Here is a 19,985-nt window from a genome sequence, read left to right as displayed (position 1 = left end):
ATCAGTCTCTGTCTCATCCCATTAAAGTTAGCCTTACCAAAATCTAGAATCTTAGTAACTGTGTTAAGTTTCTCCTTTTCAAACCTAACATTAAATTCGATCATATTATGATCACTATTAGATAAATGATCCCTTACTGTTAGATTATTAACTAAGTCCAGCTCATTATTCGTTACTAAATCTAGTATGGCCTCCCCTCTTGTTGGTTCTAGAACATATTGTTCCAGAAAACTATCTTGAAGCACTCAAGAAATTCACCAACTTTCTGACTTGAGCTACTCTGCTCTTCCCAATCTATATGAAAATCAAATTCTCCCATTAAAACAACTCTGCTTTTGCTACAAGCCTCTCTAATCTCTCAATGAATACATTCAGCCACTTCATTGCTGCTATCATGAGGCCTGTAAACAACTCCCATTACAGTTTTAAGTCCTCTCTTATTCCTCAATTCTAACCAGAGACTCACCGACAAATTTAGGTATTTAGCTAATTAATCCAAATAATTCCAAGTCACATAAGATTTGGAATTAATTTTAGTCCTAACTCTAGATCCCTCCTGATATCAGAATTGTTAAGTGTCTTACTCTGGAATGATTTTCCCCATTTCAGACACCTTTCAACCCTTTTTATATTGAAATATTCCATCTGTGTATTCCCCAATTAAGGGGCACTATTTTCATGAAATAATGCTTGACTAGCCTATTTTATTTGTTTGTAAACAGGTTATGATATAAATTGTGTCAACATGCCTCACTGGGCCTCATGTGAAATAATTATGAAGAAAATTGTGCACAGCAGTTCTGCTCTTCTCCCTCTATCCCTCTTACCAATGAGTTAATCTAGCAGCTGGTGTGCTTGATATTGTGCTCAAAAGACATGTAAAGATTCATATGGTCACTTCAGTGGCATGATTATGTCAATCTTTGTGTCTAACTCAAGGTTTAGAACTGCAAAGATTGACATAATCATGTCACTGAAGTGACACAATTAAGGTTGAGAACTGCAGTGAATTTTGTCACTTTAGTATGATTTGAGTCCCACTTCCAGAATGGACAATGGAACACTAGTGCTTCAAGAAAATAGTTAAGTAAAACACACTTTAAAAAAATAGAAAAGTTTTAAATGTTAGTTTTAGTCAAGGAGAGTTAATGTTAATAAGGCTACTCCAGGTCCTATTATTTTAATATTTGTGTTTTTTCAGCATCATGATGCATGACAAGATATAGACATAATTGCTCAGCGTCATAGTTAAAAGTGTTTTTTTTCCTGAAACTATCTCAGTATTATGGACCAACAAACTTTTCTAAGTTGTCTGCTATAGCATTGATTATTTATTTGCTTAAAACAATCAAAATATTTTCTTTGGATAGTAGCCAGACAACAATTTTAATGTCAAAACAATAAAGGCTCCCTACAAATCTTGTAGCATGCACTACTTCTGCCACTTTAACACCAACGTACCCAATTTCTTAATGTTATTTCTCTGCAAAAAGGAATGCTTGTTAGAAGTTGGTGGAATTGGTTAATAATTGGTCAAATCTCAACCTCAAATGGGAGACACGTGCTTTCAGTCTTTATATCATGTGGCCATGCTCTGTCCTGAATATCTCCCACAATTACTGTTAACAAGGAGCATTTTTCGCATAATTCATAGACTAGAAGTTGGAGTGATTTGGTCATACTATTTAGAAATGATGATGAGATTAAGTTCACAAAATGGAAGCATGTCTGGTACTCACAGAGCATGTGGAGAACATTTTTTGACCAATTGCAAATACAACATCCAGTGTTGGTTGGCGATTGGATGGTTAGGCAGAAACAAAGGATGGCAGAGGCTGAAAAATGCCAAAGCAGCTGAAAGAAACAAACACAAGGGGAGATACACAAGTAAAAGGTATATTTCTGCAATGAGACAAAATATATTGATTGTTTTAATTGTTTCCAAACTTCTCTTGGTGTGTTGTCACATAGCTGTCAGCCTTGGCTCAGAGGTGTCACTCTTGCCTGAGACAGAAGGTCATGAGTTCAAACCCCACTCCCAGAGACTTAATTAAGCACATAATCTTGGCAGACACTTCAGTGCAGTACTGAGGAAGCACACTATAGGGGAGATGCCATCTTTCAGATGCAATGTTAAATCAAGACCCTGTCTGCCCTCTCAGGTGGACGTAATGTGATGGCACAATTTGATGTCCTGGCCAACATTTATCCCTCATTATTAAAACAGATTATCTCATCGTTGTTGGTCAACTCATTGTTGTAAGACCTTGCTGCAGTGTTTCTTACTTTACAACAGTGACTATACTTCAGAAGTACTTCATTAACTGTGAATTGCTTTGGGACATCCTTAGGTCCTGAAAGGTGACACTGAACCTATAATTAATTGTAATGGTTGGACATTGTCGTATTTGGAAATATTATAAACATCATTTTACAATCCAACCTCAGCCTCACCTAACTGCTATTTCCTGATTTATCTTGTCTTTTCAACTTTAGTGATGTCCTGTAATATTGGCCTTAGCCCTTCACCTTGATTTGTGCATATAATAAAAAAGTGCTGGTAATACAATAGGTTCTAACTGTTGGTTATAGACTGTAACTGTTAGTGATTATCTGTGGTAGTGAAGATTGGTTATACTGTTGATAATTCCCAGCAGCACTAACTGCTGATCACAGACTGCATCCTTGTTCTTTCCTCGGTTCCTTGACAACTGCACTGGGGCGCCAGGATTTGTGTCGTCACTTCCTGGATACACAGTGTTCGTTTTGACTTCGGCCGCCCGACCCCTTTAACTGTTTATCACAAACTCCCCCCTCCCTTCCCCTCCCCGGACCGAGCCGAGGGGACCCCGAACCGGGCCGGATCAGGCGGGCGGCTCTCATCGCAGCGGCGCCAGAATCCCAGGGGAGGGGGGGGGGTTTGCGTTTTTCGCGGGTCGGTGCTGTCGTTCCTTAGAGACAGAGACCTGGTCCCAGCGGAGCCACCGACCGACCCCACCGTGTCAAGGGTGGAGGCCGCCTGCCACGATGGCCGATGACGGCCGGCGAGGCGATGAAGGGGAGCGGGGCCCCGGCGCCATGTACCAGATGTTTGTCACCATGGAGGACCTGCTGGACAAGTTGAAGCTGATGAACTACGAGGAGGACTTGATCCAAAAGAACAACATGAAGGCCCTGTCCAGGTACTGTGCTGTCATAACATGGGGCGGGGCGGGGCAGGGCAGCAGTGTGAGCCCGGCGCCAGTGTCAGTGTTAGAGTGACCCCTCCTCTCGGGCCCCATGTGCCCCTTTGCCTTGCTTATTATCCAACTCTGAATGTGATTCTGTGTCTTATACATCGGGGCTTTGAATGTTAAAATGCGAACAATTTCTACAATACATTGATTAGGCCATAATGGAATGTTTTGGGCACCCCATTATAGGAAGGACACCGGAGCCACGGAAAGGGTACAGCCAAGATTCGTTCCTGGTATCATTCTAGTGAAAGAAGTTCCATTTATGTAGCGTCTTTCATGACATCGGGATATCCCAAAGCACTTCACAGCCAACGAAGCACTTTTGAAGTGTAGTCACTGTTGGAATGTAGGGAAACATGATAGTCAATTTGTGCACAGCAAGGTCCCATAAGCAGCAATGAAATAAATGACCAGATCATAATTTCTGGTGTTGGTTGAGGGATAAATGTTGGCCAGGACATTGGGAGAACTCCTCTGCTGTCCTTTGATTAGTGCATGGGATCTTTTAGAGAGGACAGACGGGGCCTTGGTTTAACATCTCATCCGAAAGATGGCACCTCCGACAGTGCCGCACTTCCTCAGTACTAATTGAAGTGTTAGCTTGGACTATGCGCTCAGGTCTCGTGAGTGTGGCTTGAACTCACGACCTTCTAACTCAGAGGCATGAGCACTACCACTGAGTCAAGGCTGACTGGTTATAGTTGTGAAGAAAAGTGAAAAAATTGGCATTTTTCACTGGAACAAAGAAAGATAAAGGCAGATCTAATGAAAGTTTTCAAAGTTATGAAAACTTTTTAGGGTAAATAGTGAAATATTATTTCCAGTGGTTGGTGAATCAACAAGAGGATGTAAACTCAGAATTATCACTAAAATAATGAAGGGGGGAGGTCGAAGAATTTTTTTCACAGGTTTAGAAGAATGTGAAATATTTTATTACTAAAGGCTATTGAGGCAGTGATCACACCATCATTTAAAAATGAATCGGTTGAGTATCTGGAAAAGAAGAATGTAAATGATATGGGATTCAATTATATAATATAAAATAAAAATAGAAAATGCTGGAAATATTCAGCAGGTCAGGCAGATTTCTGTTTTTTATTTCAGATTTCCAGCATCTGCAGTATTTTGCTTTTGGGATTCAATTATTTGGCTCCAGTTGAAAAGCTAGTACTGCTAATGCTATGCCGTTGTTTAAAAAGGGAGAAAGGGATAGACCGAGTAATTATAGGCCAGTCAGTCTAACCCCAGTTGTGGGCAAATTATTGGAATCAATTCTGAGGGCCAGCATAAATCGTCATTTAGAAAGGAACGGGTTAATCAAGGACAGTCAGCATGGATTTGTTAAGGGAAGATCGTGTCTGACTAACTTGATTGAATTTTTTGAGTAGGTAACAAGGAGGGTAGATGAGGATAATGTGTTTGATGTAGTCTACATGGATTTTAGCAAGACTTTTGACGAGGTCCCACATGGCAGACTGGTCAAAAAAGTAAACGCCCATGGGATCCAGGAGAAAGTGGCAAGTTGGATCCAAAATTGGCTCAGTGGCAGGAAGCAAAGGGTAATGGTTGACTGGTGTTTTTTTGACTGGAAGGCTGTTTCCAGTGGGGTTCCGCAGGGCTCAGTACTAGGTCCCTTGCTTTTTGTGGTATATATTAATGATTTGGACTTGAATGTAGGGGGCACAATCAAGAAGTTTGCAGATGATACAAAAATTGGCAGCATAGTTGAGAGGAGGAAAGCTGCAGACTGCAGGAAGATATCAATCTACTGGTCAGGTCGGCAGAAAAGTGGCAAATGGAATTCAATCCGGAGAAGTGTGAGGTGATGCATTTGGGGAGGGCAAACAAGGCAAAGGAATACACAATATATGGGAGGATACTGAGTGGTGTAGAGGAAGAGAGGGACCTTGGAATGCATGTCCACAGATCCCTGAAGATAGCAGGACAGCTAGATAAGGTGGTCAAGAAGGCATAAGGGATACTTTCCTTTATTAGTTAAGGTATAGAATATAAGAGCACGGAGGTTATGCTAGAACTGTATAAAACACCAGTTAGGCCACAGCTTGAGTACTGCATATAGTTCTGGTCACCAGATTACAGGAAAGATGTGATTGCACTAGAGAGGGTACAGTGGAGATTAATGAGGATGTTGCCAGGGCTGGAGAATTTTAGCTATGAGAAAAGATTGCATAGGCTGGGGTTGTTTTCTTTGGAACAAAGGAGGCTAAAGGAAGATTTGATTGAGGTGTATAAAATTATGAGGGTCCTAGATAGAGTGGATGGGGAGGACCTATTTCCCTTAGCAGAGGGGTCAGCAACCAGGGGGCATAGATTTAAAGTAATTGATAGAAGGATTAGAGGGGAGCTGAGGAGAAATGTTTTCACCAGGGGATGGTGGGTGTCTGGAACTCTTTCCTGAAAGGTGGTAGAGGCAGAAACCTTCAACTCGTTTAAAAAGTACTTGGATGTGCACTTGAAGTGCCGTAATAGGCTACGGACCAAATGCTGGAAAGTGGAATTGAGCTGAATAGCTCCTTTTTAACCGGCTCGGACACGATGGGCCAAATGGCTTCCTTCTTTGCCATAACTTTCTATGATTCTTAGTGCAATGGGCTGAATGGCCTCCCTTTGTGATACTACTTTCGGGTCCTATCTTACATAGACTGATTGGTGTGCACCCAATAACTATTATGTTTTTAAAACATTGCTGTGTTATCTTAGTTGGGCAAGCTTGATTGGAAATATTTGCATTGAGTTCAACTGCTATGGTTCTGTGGTAAGATTTTCACGTGTTGCAACATTCCAAAATGATTGAAAAAACAGTCAACATATTTCATAAAAGTTTGTCAATCCTCTAATTTCTATTTCTATTTATTTTGAACTTTGAAAATTTGTAACAATGTCCTCTGTCTTTGTAGATTCGTACAGTGTAAATTATATATAGTCTGTTGGAAGTATTGCATTCAATGAGCTAATGACCTATTGTCACTGCATATTTTATGTTCTCACATACAGTATTCCGTGCTCCTTTCTCTTTTCCCCCCACTCCCCCTCATCCTCAAATGTTGTCGAAAACTGATCTAGAGCCCAAGCCTGACACTTCTTCCTTGGAGTAAAACCACTGCAGCTTTTTACTCTGGTGCTTCCAAATCTTCAAGTGAGCTGCTTCATACCTCTAAGGTCTTTTCAATAACTTTGTATCAGCTCTAACAAATTTTAATTAATGTATGGGGTGGGGGGTGGAAGGAGGAGGAGGAGGAGGAGATAGACCATACAGCCACCTGTGGTCATTACAAATAGACACCATGTAGAATGCAAGAAATCAAGCAATGTATACTATGATGGATATATTCTAGTTATCCATTAAATGTTTATTTGAACAGACACTACTTTGCTCTCCCCACAAACCCTGGTGAGCAGTTCTACATGTTTACATCTCTTGCGGCTTGGCTGATAAACCAGACAGGACGTTTTTTTGAACAACCCCAAGAATATGACGATCCCAATGCAACAATATCAAATATCCTGACAGAACTTCGTGCATTGGTAAGTACAGCACAAGAAGTTTATTGACTCACAAGGAGGGGGGCAGAATTTAATCTTGCATTGTAACATGAGTGAACATGCACCTTTTTAAAGGAAACAAAAGAAGGTACAAATAGTTGTGAGGGTGAAAAAACATGGGAAAGGTCTACCTCATAGGAACAGGAGTAGGCCATTCAGTCCCTCGTGCCTGCTCCACCATTTGATAAGATCATGGCTGATCTGTGATCTAACTCCATATACCTGCCTTTGGCCCATATCCCTTAATACCTTTGGTTGCCAAAAAGCTATCTATCTCACATTTAAATTTAGCAATTGAGCTAGTATCAATGCCGTTTGCAGAAGAGAGTTCCAAACTTCTACCACCCTTTGTGTGTAGAAATGTTTTCTAATCTCGCTCCTGAAAGGTCTGGCTCTAATTTTTAGACTGTGTCCCCTACTCCTAAAATCCCCAACCAGCGGAAATAGTTTCCCTCTATCCACCCTATCTGTTCCCCTTAATATCTTATAAACTTCGATCAGATCACCCCATAACCTTCGAAACTCTAGAGAATACAACCCCAATTTGTGTAATCTCTCTTTGTAACTTAACCCTTGAAGTTCGGGTATCATTCTAGTAAACCTATGCTGCACTCCCTCCAAGGCCAATATGTCCTTCCGAAGGTGCGGTGCCCAGAACTGCTCACAGTACTCCAGGTGCGGTCTAACCAGGGTTTTGAATAGCTGCAGCATAACTTCTGCCCCCTTGTAGTCCAGTCCTCCAGATATAAAGGCCAGCATTCCATTAGCCTTATTGATTATTTTCTGCACCTGTTCATGACAGTTCAATGATCTATATACCTGAACCCCTAAATCCCTTTGAACATCCACTGTTTTTAACTTTTTCCCATTTAGAAAGTACCCTGTTCTATCCTTTTTTGATCCAAAGTGAATGACCTCACATTTGTCTACATTGAATTCCATTTGTCACAGTTTTGCCCATTTACCTAATCTATCAATATCGCTTTGTAATTTTATGTTTTCATCTACACTGCTTACAATGCCACCAATCTTTGTGTCATCGGCAAACTTAAATATGAGACTTTCTATGCCTTCATCTAAGTCGTTAATAAATATTGAGGCCCCAAGACAGATCCCTGCGGCACTCCACTAGTCGCATCCTGCCAATGTGAGTACCTACCCATTATCCCTACTCTCTGTCGCCTTTCGCTCAGCCAACTTCCTAACCAAGTCCGTACTTTTCCCTCGATTCCATGGGCTTCTATCTTAGCTAACAGTCTCTTATGTGGGACCTTATCAAATGCCTTCTGGAAGTCCATATAAATAACATCCATTGACATTCCCCTGTCCACTACTTTAGTCACCTCTTCAAAAAATTCAATCAGGTTTGTCAGCCACGATATCTTTCACAAATCCATGCTGGCTCTCTCAGATTAACTGAAAATTCTCGGTGTTCAGTCACCCTATCCTTAATTATAGACTCCAGCATTTTCCCCACAACAGATGTTAGGCTAACTGGTCTATAATTCCCTGGTTTCCCTCTCCTTTCTCAAAAAGCAGAGTGACATGTGCAGTTTTCCAGTCTAGAGGGACAGTTCCTGAATCTAGAGAACTTTGAAAGATTATAGTTAGGGCATCTGCATTGTGCTCACCTACTTCCTTTAAAACCCTGGGATGGAAACCATCTGGTCCTGGGGATTTGTCACTCTTTAGTGCTATTATTTTCTTTATTACTGTTGCTTTACTTATGTTAATTTTATCGAGTCCCTGTCCCCGATTTAATATTAGTTTTCTTGGGATTTCTGGCATGTTTTCCTCTTTTTCTACTGTAAATACTGATGCAAAGTAATTGTTCAACATGTCCGCCATTTCCTCATTGTCAATGACAATATCCCCACTTTCAGTTTTTAAAGGGAGAACACTGCTCCTGACCACCCTCTTTTTCCTAATATAACTATAAAAGTTCTTCATATTGGTTTTGATATCCCTTACAAGTTTCTTTTCATACTCTCTTTTTGAGGCTCTTACTATCTGTTTTGTGACCCTTTGTTGATCTTTATATCTTTCCCATTCGCCAGGATCTGTGCCATTTTTTGCCTTTTTGTATGCACTTTCCTTATGTCTTATACTGCCCCTTACCTCTTTAGTTGTCCATGGCTGTTTTTTTTGACAAGTAGAGTTCTTGCCCCTCAGGGGTATAAACCGATTCTGTATCACGTTAAATGTTTCTTTAAACATTTCCCACTGATCATCAGTCGTTTTACACATTAACAGATTTGCCCAGTTTACTGCGGACAGTCTCTGTCTCATCCCATTGAAGTCGGCCTTACCCAAGTCTAGAATCTTAGCAGCTGATTCACTTTTTTCCCTTTCAAACACTGCAGTGAGTTCGATCATGTTATGATCGCTATTGGATAGATGTTCGTGTGCAGTTAAGCCGTTAACTAAATCTGGTTCATTACTCATTACTAAATCTAGTATTGCTTGCCCCCTAGTTGCCTCTAGGACATACTGCTGTAGAAAACTATCCCGGACACACTCAAGAAATTCACTGCCTTTCTGACTGTGCTAGTCTGCTTTTCCCAATCTATGTGAAGGTTAAAGTCCCCCATTAAGACCACTATGCCTTTCTTACACGCTTGTCTAATCTCTGCATTTATACAATCTAGCACTTCAGAGCTGCTGCCAGGGGTCCTATACACAATTCCCACTCTGGCCTTAGATCCTTTCCTATTTCTCAATTCAACCCATAAGGTCTCTGTTGGCTGCTTACCTCTCGTTATATCCTCCTTTATCATTGAAGTGATTTCATCTCTAATCGCTAAGGCTACTCCTCCCCCTCTTCCATTATCCCTATCTCTCCTGTAGACCTTATAACCTGGTATATTTAGTTCCCAATCCTGACCATCCTGCAGCCATGTCTCAGTAATAGCTATCATGTCATCCCCTCCAATTTGAATTTGAACTTGTAGTTCATTTAATTTATTCCTTATACTCTGTGCATTTGTATATAGAACTCTTAGTTGGGCCACACACCCTAGCCTGACCTTCAGCTTTGATGCTGGGTTAATCGCCTTACGCCTTCTAGTTTTCACTTTATCTGTAGTGTCTAAAGTACACTTTCTTTCTGCTGCTCTACGCTTTTCCCTTTCACTTGTTCTTGAACAACTGTTTGTACTATTTGTATTGTAAATTTCCCCTGGGTCTTCCCCTCTTGCTGCTCTCAACTTTACTCTTCTTCTGCCTCCCCGCTCAGGTTCCCATCCCCCTGCCATTCTAGTTTAAACCTTCCCCAACAGCACTAGCAAACATCCCCGCGAGGACATTGGTCCCGGTCCTGCTCGGGAGGAGAAGTTATGGTAGCAAGAAAAAGGGAAAAAAACAGAAGAGGAGATCTGAAATAAAACAGAAAATACTGGCAAAACACAGTGGGTGTGCCAGACCCAAAAAGAGGAGAAAAATAAACCAACACCACAGGCACAGATCTCTTTCAGCACTGTGTTCTGACGAAGGATCTGTAACCCAAATATCAACCTGTTTCCCTCCTCCCAAACAAACCTCATTGTTTAAAATTTAAATTTACTTGGTTCCCTTTTTAGAAGTGGACCAGAATACGCTTCTGAAAGCAATAATTTGCTGATAAATTTATTAAGTACAAGAACCTCATTTGTTAATGGCACATAATTTTCACTCTTTACATCTAGTTTTTCACACAGATATTTTGTCATTTTCTCCCATATCCTCCTCCTCCTGATGGTATTGATTGCTTGCAGTGTGAGTGTTGGCTATTAAACCATAGAATCTGTTATGGCCGAATGCAGTCCTGTCTCCTCTTTCCTCAACATCCACGTGCACACTTCCAGTAGGAACTGCTGGATAGCAGTCAGCAACAGGTACCCTGCTGGTTTTACCTTCTCGAACTCGGGAGCACTGAGGTCAATTGTGATGCCCCTACTTCAAACCTAGGTGAGATCACCTAATATCACACTTGAAGGATTGAACCTGGGAATTATTTATTCATTTTGTTGAAGGGATTTCCTTTTAATAAATACTGAAAATTATGGAAATGATACATTTGTAAAGTTTTTTTTAATCCGAGTTTTCTTAAATAATTCATTAAAGTCAAAAAGATGATTCATAATTTCATTAAACAAAATTGTCCAGTTAACTTTATTGATTGTGATTAAACAATCTACAGCAAATATTGATGGCAAATGAAAGGTCTTTCAACATTGCAGTATATATTGTGAAATTACAGTATTTTTCATTATCCTAGTATAATTCTCAAAGCAGTTGCTAATGTTTTTCAGTAGTTGATATGTTTGTAAAACAACACAGTTGTTTTCAAACCTTTATTTTAGGGTGGCTCAGTAGATTTTCCTCCCTCCAAACTGAAGCAAGGTTATGGGGAGCAGGTGTGTCATGTCCTGGATCGCTTAGCTGAAGAAGCCCTCAAACATACTGGCTTTAATTGGAAGAGGTAAGAACATGTGATGGAGATTTGACTTGTGTAATTCTGTGCAAAGTGTCATCTTTGGTGCCAATACTACCTCTATACAAGTACCCAGTTTTTAAAAATACTAGTTGATCTGTCATGGCATTGCATACTGGGAGTCAAAACCAAGTAAAATCTTCTAGTCAAGCAGGGTTAGAAAGTGTGGAATAAATGGGGAAAAGTGAGAGTGGGGAAGAGGGCAGGGAACAGCAGTGGGGGGGGGGGGAAATGAGGATAAAAGTTTGTATATTGATAACATTCATTATAGGCATATACTGGTTTATGTTGTTTGAAAGTGGTATCATCTGAATACTTCCACGATTAAGTGTATAGTATGCATGAGATACTTGGGAAAGAGTTCTGCTTTTAAATCATAGCTGTGTCGCCTTAGGCCTGTGTATCCAGCAGAGGAGATGGAAGAGGAAGCATTAATAGAGGAAGATGCCGAATTGACGTTGAACAAGCTGGAAGATGAGTTGATTGTAGGTTCTAGTTAATAATTTGCAAACTTTAATTATTCTGATTTTCAAAAAAAAAAGTTTATTAATGTCAAAATGTTTTTGTCCCACTAAATGGTTGCCTTCCAGCAAAAGAACAAGGGTTTCTATTCGCTTAAAACATTATAAATTTTACACAACTGTAAAGTTTAGTAAGGATATAAATAGTGAATTGGAGTTGGAAGGGACCAAATGGGAGAAACCACAACGAAAGTTATTTTGTTTATGGATGCAAACAGCAAGTATTGTAATTTTCTTCTGTGGCAAAAAATGTATGTTGTAATATGCATACACATCTATCACTAGTATTACACAAAGGCATAATTGACTCTCTGTTGTCAAAATAAGATGCTTTTTATTCTGTTTCAATTTTTTTTTTAAATCTTGTTACCCTGATAGAAAGGGGCCAAATTATCTGTTCACTGGTTCAACAACAGAAGAGAATTGCCTTGCCAAATAATTTCTACAACCTTTTGTTTTGGTCTGCCTTTTCTCATGAGGCTATATACCAGCTTTATAGCCTGTCACCTAATAGAAGTGGTGGGGGGGAGGGGGAACAAGAATGACAGAGTGATGTAGGAGGAAGCTCATTTTCTGAATCAGGAGCACAAAACTGCATTTACAAATAGGCAATAAGGGAAATTGGAACTCTATCCCTGATATTGTCCTCTGTGTGTTATTTACAATAATTCAGAAATGTGTTTTCAAACAAAGTGTTTACAAATTCATTAGGACCAACAGAGGAAAATATTAAGGTAGATGTACAAAAGTTTTGCTTTCCTTGTCCTTTTTAGAATTAAATCTTCTGATACTATTCGGTTGAGATTTTAGTTGGTTGTTTAAAACTACAGTGGTTCTATTTTTATTGTATTTGGCCTACGTCAATAATTTTTGCCAGAATTGTAATTGTTTCAAACAATGCATGCTTAAAAACCAAGCCTTTTTGTCTCTATTTGTAATTTTCAAAAAGGAAAACAAATAATACAAACAACAAGATACCAACCAAAAGAAACTTGCAACACACTAATATCAGAGATTATTACTCTGGGAAAAACACACAGAAAGAATAGCACATTCTCTGGACATTCTAATGGTACGTTCTCTGGAGATTCTGAAGCGTTTCACAGCCAAAGCATTACCTTTTAAGTGTGTTTTTAAAATGAAGCAGCCAATTTATAGAGATTGATTGCTATGACAACTCCATTATCATTGTATCATGCGACTACCAGGATGGTAGAAGGCAAACTAGATGGACCTTGATCTTTTTTCGTCTAGCAATTCTATGTTCCTACATTTACCGGTTGATGAAAGTGTCTGAAATACTGGACTTCATAAGGAAATTGCAAAATTCAATGAGAAAAGAATTATCCATTATTTTTCTTTAGAATAATGAAAGTCCATTTCATTGATTTAATTAATTCTCTGAAACTGGCTTTCAGGAGGAAGCGGAGGATTATGAAGAGGGGGAGCCTTACCTGGATCTGGAGGTTTTGAAAACTCAGGGACAGACAATGGTGAGTTTTCCTCCTCAATAAAATATTTGTATCTTCAGTGGATAGTGTACCTAGTTTTACTGTCAAACCACTTACACCATTTGTGTTCCCTGCTTTCCACATGTCCTCTGATAGTTGGGGCTATAAACTCCTTCATGGGGCTTCTTTGATCAAGCAGAAGTGCACAGCTATGGAGCGGGTTGTCATGTTCTGTGCAATAATCCAATCCTATCCTACCCCCCCCGCCCCCCCACAAAAAAAAGCAAAGTTACCCATTGACTGTAGGCAAGTTCATATAAATTCTGCTGTCTGACCCATTGGAATTATCGGCTGTACTTTATGGATACCACATTGTTGTAAACATAAAATAAAGAGCTGAGATACCTATGAATTCAACCTCTGATGTTCTTTAAAATTGTATTTTTAATTCTCAGTTATTTTTCTAAATCATTTTTTAAATGATCTTGCCTTTAATTGCCTGTTTTAACCCATGAAAAAATTTGAACAGCAGCTGCCGTCATTAGGATATTTTCATTTAAGCAGTGGGCATGATTTTAACATGGAGGCCGGGCGGGAGGGGGAGGTAATAGGAAGCGAAACCTGGAAGTTAAGTTTGCGTGGGGACAATAAATTTTACTTCAGGTTTTGCGCCCAGCTGCCAGCCTGATTGACAGGCTGTTAGGCGGGAATCGGAGAGGAGGGAAGGAGAAATCGTGGGCCATGGAAGGCATCGGGATGGGGGGGGACGACCGTGAAGGACATCGCATGTTGTTTGGGGGGGGGGGGCGGTGGCAATGTGGAGGACATCGCAAGCTGTGAGGTGATCATGTCGTCAGACGTTTGGAGGACGTCGCCAGAAGGTGGGGGTCAGCCAGAAAGGGGGTGGTCGGACATGATGGGGGGAGGTCCAACATCTGGGGGGGGCAGCCGATTGCGGGGTCCCATCGCGCCACGTGAGCTTGTTTGGCCTGGAAGAAGCACTCCTGCTCATCCTGGCCCACAAGCAGTGTAATAAAGTCACTCACCTCATGGATCCAGCCCTTTTCATCTGCTTTCACCTGACGTGAATCAGAAGCAATGGTCGAACCCAAACAGGTAAGGTTAAATTTGTTTTACATTTGAAATACACAAAAAATTAAGTGCCTCAACTATCTCAATGAGGTACATTGTCCCTTTAAGTATCGGCCCGCTGGCTTTAAGTGGGGACAGGCTTTCCGGGTTTCTGTTGCGCGCATCCTATTTCGCCTGGGTTAAACCCAGGATGCGGTACCACTCCAAAAATCAATTATTTTTACTATACACCCGCCCCCAACCCACCCGTTCTTGGGGGGTTAAAATTACCCCCAATGAGTGTTAATAACTTCATTAATAGAATGAGCTGAGCAGTGTAAAGGAAGGAATTGTAACTTGCATGTGTTGAAATGACCTAATGGTTAAAACATTTCTTTACTGCAAGCAATGCAGGTGATGGAGAGTGGGGCTTTTGGAGTCCTAGGTGTGGCAGGTTGCCATTCTACATGCAGACCCTTTCTCAGAAGATATTTCCGGGGAGGAGCGGGGTCTGCATCTTTTTTGGCCTGTTTTTTCCTCCTTGTGGGACTAACGCACCAATTGTGTGTTTTCATTTTGGACTGGCATCTCCAGGTGTTTTCTCTTTTTTCCTAACTTTTACCATTTTGTTGCCTTTTTCTTTGTACAGAACTCTTGCTACCGTAGCTAATTACATATTCTTTTGTTTCTTTAATGTTTCCCTTACTGAAATGATCTTTTATATCATCCTGCCTTTCTTTTAACGGGTTGCAGGTCTTTCAACGTGTTAATTTACAAATGATTGGAGCATCTGCTATTTTTCCCCTCTCCCTCTTCTTTTTTTGCTAATTCTATTAATGTACTTGTTTATCTTTCACTTTCAGTTCTGAAGAAGGGCTCTGCCCAAATCATCAATCTGTGTTTTCCCTCTTTAAATGCTGACTGATCTGCTTTCTGTTTTTGCTAAAAGATGGTTTGTTTAAAGATGGTTTAATTGATGGAAATAGAACAAAAAAGCACACTAATTTAGTAGCTGTCATTTTTTTTAAAGCTACCGGCAGTGGGTTTCCGTCTTTCAAGTGTAGAGTTTTGATTTTGGGCTTTGGATTCCAGTCTTAATGAAGTGCCAATTAGCTGAATTTAAAATTATACTGTTAGGTCATCATTTATTCTAATTATTTTGAGCCTGCGAATGTATTGTTCATTTGACCCATACTGAGATTTGTGACATTGAAAAGGATTAATCTTAAATGTAGTACCTTTGTTGATGGTTAGTTAACGGGTCAACTAATTGTTAAAAGAAAACTAAATCAGGTGTGGCACAGTGGTACACTGCAGTGGAGCTCCAACACGTGCCGTCATGTGATAGAGCATGGGTTTGTATCTTTGATTCCCATGTAATGAATTTCTAACCTCAATCACTGAAGGGAGGTGTTGAATGGAGGCCAGTCGCCTTCCAATCCATAGAGAGGAAACAAAGGTGGTAAAGAAGGTATATGGGATACTTGCCTTTATTAGCCGAGGCATAGAATATAAGAGCAAGGAGGTTATGATGGAGCTGTATAAAACACTGGTTAGGCCACAGCTGGAGTACTGTGTGCAGTTCTGGTCGCCACACTACAGGAAGGATGTGATCGCTTTGGAGAGGGTGCAGAGGAGATTCACCAGGATGTTACCAGGGCTGGAGCGCTTCAGCTATGAAGAGAGACTGGGAAGATTGGGTTTGTTTTCCTTGGAGCAGAGGAGGCTGAGGGGGGACATGATTGAGGTGTACAAAATTATGAGGGGCACAGATAGGATGGATACTAAGGAGCTTTTTCCCTTCGTTGAGGGTTCTATAACAAGGGGACATAGATTCAAGGTAAAAGGCGGGAGGTTTAGAGGGGATTTGAGAAAGAACTTTTTCACCCAGAGGGTGGTTGGAGTCTGGAACTCACTGCCTGAAAGGGTTGTGGAGGCAGGAACCCTCACAACATTCAAGAAGCATTTGGATGAGCACTTGAAATGCCATAGCATACAAGGCTACGGACCAAATGCTGGAATATGGGATTAGAGTAGACAGGGCTGATGGCCGGCGCGGACACGATGGGCCGAAGGGCCTCTATCCGTGCTGTATAACTCTATAACTCTATGACTCTATATGACTCTATAAAGATCAAATGGACTGTCACTTCAGAGAATCATAGAAGTTACAACATGGAAACAGGCCCTTCGGCCCAACATGTCCATGTCGCCCAGTTTATACCACCAAGCTAGTCCCAATTGCCTGCACTTGGCCCATATCCCTCTATACCCATCTTACCCATGTAACTGTCCAAATACTTTTTAAAAGACAAAATTGTACCCGCCTCTACTACTGCCTCTGGCAGCTCGTTCCAGACACTCACCACCCTTTGAGTGAAAAAATTGCCCCTCTGGACCCTTTTGTATCTCTCCCCTCTCACCTTAAATCTATGCCCCCTCGTTATAGACTCCCCTACCTTTGGGAAAAGATTTTGACTATCGACCTTATCTATGCCCCTCATTATTTTATAGACTTCTATAAGATCACCCCTAAGCCTCCTACTCTCCAGGGAAAAAAGTCTCAGTCTATCCAACCTCTTCCTATAAGTCAAACCATCAAGTCCCGGTAGCATCCTAGTAAATCTTTTCTGCACTCTTTCTAGTTTAATAATATCCTTTCTATAATAGGGTGACCAGAACTGTACACAGTATTCCAAGTGTGGCCTTACTAATGTCTTGTACAACTTCAACAAGACATCCCAACTCCTGTATTCAATGTTCTGACCAATGAAACCAAGCATGCTGAATGCCTTCTTCACCACCCTATCCACCTGTGACTCCACTTTCAAGGAGCTATGAACCTGTACTCCTAGATCTCTTTGTTCTATAACTCTCCCCAACGCCCTACCATTAACGGAGTAGGTCACAGACCTTCCATTGAAAATCACATTAATAGAGGTATGGGAGCAAGAATCCAGTCTGTGCTCTAGGGTCAGGATGGTGAGAAAATACTTTTACTACAAAAGCTCCCGCATTTATGGAAGAACACTTTTAATGTTTACTTAGGAAGGAACAGAGTCCTCAAAACCAGAAGAGATTTTAGAATCAACAACAGATGCTGCTGAGTGGAATCTAGAGGTGGAACGAGTTCTCCCACAACTTAAGGTTACCATCCGGACTGACAACAAGGTATGTTATTTAAATTCATGCACGATAGCCACCTTCCGGGGCCATAACATGGGCTCATCATTGGGTGCTTGTCCTTCCAGTTTCATGGAAATCGTTCGTTTTATATGCCTAACTAATGGCCCAGAATTTGCTGTAACCATTCAATGAATGGTGCCTGCTGTTAGTTAGACTTGCCCTTGCTTGTTTAATCTCCATGATATTTTGCACTGCACATCTACAGGGCATCTAGGATCTGAGTGAACAGGGAAAGCAACTGTGTATCTCCTTAACCAATCAGATTGAAGGATTGTGAAATGAACGGCCCAAGGACTGAGAAGGAAGTGTAAGTTAGAATGAGTGAATTCAATGTCAAATCAGATACAGAAAGAGAAAGAGAGGGAAAGAAAATTGGATTAAGAGACAAAGAAAAAGTAAAAACACATTTTTTTAAAATTTAAAACCTGAAAGAATGAGACTCCACATTTGTAACAGTTAATTTTCAGTGCCAAAGAGGTTGACTGGCCATAATTAACACTTATCACGTCATTAAAAGTGTACTTAGACTGAAATGGAAAAGCCCTAACTTTCTGTGGCGAGTTTAGTTTATCTACCATGCAAGGTCAAGAACTTCACGCCGTTCGGTTCATTTGAATGGTGAGTCAGACAGCGAGACACTGTTTTCGTGAAGCTGACGGCAGAGAGCTGACATCTCGAATAGCAACTTTCAGATCTTTGAGTTTAACCACGCATCTGCCCTTGCCTGAATTTGCTGTATGATTTGAGCATAAATAACGGTGAGCACCATTAGCCTCACTGTTATTTTGACAGCAAATTCTGGGCCAATTAAATATTCAGATTACATGATCCAAATTTGTACAGTAAACGTGATTGTAAATGTAATCAAAGGCACTGGTTAGGACTCCCAATATCTTACTACTTTTCAGTGCATCTGGTAATCATGGTGTTTCTAAATGATTTTTAGAAGTGATGTATTGCAATTTCATTAGGGTTTTGGGGATTTAACTATAGTATGAAGATTTACATATTAACTTGATTAAAGTACAATGTAAAGTTAGTATCCATCACAAGCTTCAATTTCATTATATTTTGTTTTATACTTGCTCTCTGTTTGTGTGACATTTGTTTTACTGTCCTTTACTGCGTTTTCTTAGATTTTATTTTGGAAATGTGAAATTGTGACTTTCATCCACTAGTTTTCTGACTATAAATGACTTCCTTCTGCATGGTTAGTTTTGTACATTGACAGGAGCTGCTGCACCATATCAGAAAATAGAAACACGGGTATATTTTAAAGAAGGTGGTTGAACTGTCTGCCATGTTGCAGTTGTAGACTCAGGCCACTATGTGGCGGTGTATTGGCTCTCCCAAATCTGTCTCCAACTCAGTTTGCCTACCATTTTCCTTTTGACTCCATTTTCCCCAATGAGGTTTGCTTCCAAGTTCTCATAATTTTTTTTTTCATTTCTCCTGTTCTCCTTCTACTCTGTCCCCTCCCAGGGCCTGCACCACTTCTCTCTTTCCTTCGTCTGTTGCCCATGGCTGTCTTTCCTCTCCAAGACCCTCCTCTCCTTAACCTGCAGCTCCTCACGGCTTCTGCCAGCTTTGTCCTACTGTTCTCCCCTGAGTGGCATCACTGTCCTTACCACTCCTGGTGCTTGACCTCCCTCTGGCCTCTCCTTTGGAGCCTTGCTGCTCTCTGTACCCCCGCCTCACTCTTGCCCATCTCTTCTACCTTGTTCCCCACTTTCTCTATGGCCTTGCTGCTCTGATTGCATCCTGACCCTGCTCTTCCTGCTCAACTCCCTGGCAACCATATCATCTCCCATCCTTGACCTGACTTTCCTGCGTCCTAACACTGAGCTGGCAAACAGCAATTTTATTTAAACGGTTTATAGCATTGTGATTTGTTTATAATCATGTAATGACTTTAAAAACAATTGCAGCTTCCGGGAACCAGCTTTAAAAATGTGGTATTAAGAGCCTCAGCCACTACCCTGATCTGATACCACATCTTTCTTAAGCTGCGCACCGTCAGTGCCCATCCCTCATCCTTTCTCAATACCTTTTCTACATTCCATCATGTGTACCGAAACTGTCCGTTCCTTCCCACCTCTGACTCTTTCGCTCTTCCTCCTGCCATTTCCAGCCCCAAGCACGGCAACTGCCCTTCCTCCCTATCCCTCATCCTTTCCCTCTCCCTTCTATGGTTTCGCACTGTAAGCCTTGGTGCTTTCCGGTTCCTCACCCTTTACCTCTCTCTCCTATCACCTTCCCAACCAGCACCTCTCATTCATCACCAGATTATGCTCCCTGTCCCCTGGATCCTTCACAACAGCCAAGACCAGCAACCCAAAAGACACCCACAACCACCTCAAAATGCTGTGTTGTCTGCCACATAATCCACTGTTTTCCAAATGAAAGCATAAAAGGAAATAACAGTAGAAAGGAACATAAATTAATAGAGAACTAAAAGACAATAGAGATGTGAAACAAGTAGGAA

The 19,985-nt window shown here is 40.9% G+C and overlaps 1 protein-coding gene across 2 annotated transcripts in view; it reads left to right on the top strand.

The window, feature by feature from the left end:
- The first annotated feature begins 2,733 nt into the window (after positions 1-2,733).
- The window catches only part of ift57 (intraflagellar transport 57 homolog (Chlamydomonas)), a 38,168-nt gene continuing 20,916 nt past the window's right edge, over positions 2,734-19,985 (top strand). For both annotated transcript variants that reach the window (XM_067998807.1, XM_067998816.1), the window contains exons 1-6: positions 2,734-3,182; positions 6,620-6,782; positions 11,141-11,259; positions 11,666-11,756; positions 13,211-13,285; positions 17,363-17,485. In XM_067998807.1, the coding sequence (XP_067854908.1) occupies positions 3,028-3,182; positions 6,620-6,782; positions 11,141-11,259; positions 11,666-11,756; positions 13,211-13,285; positions 17,363-17,485 (726 nt within the window). In that variant the 5' untranslated portion in view covers positions 2,734-3,027. The remainder of the gene's footprint in view (positions 3,183-6,619; positions 6,783-11,140; positions 11,260-11,665; positions 11,757-13,210; positions 13,286-17,362; positions 17,486-19,985) is intronic.

The sequence above is a fragment of the Heptranchias perlo genome, chromosome 2 (assembly GCF_035084215.1).
Source record: "Heptranchias perlo isolate sHepPer1 chromosome 2, sHepPer1.hap1, whole genome shotgun sequence".
NCBI classification, from domain to species: domain Eukaryota; kingdom Metazoa; phylum Chordata; class Chondrichthyes; order Hexanchiformes; family Hexanchidae; genus Heptranchias; species Heptranchias perlo.
The sequence above is the reverse complement of the archived record's forward strand: the minus strand, read 5'-3'. Positions and strand labels throughout refer to the sequence as shown.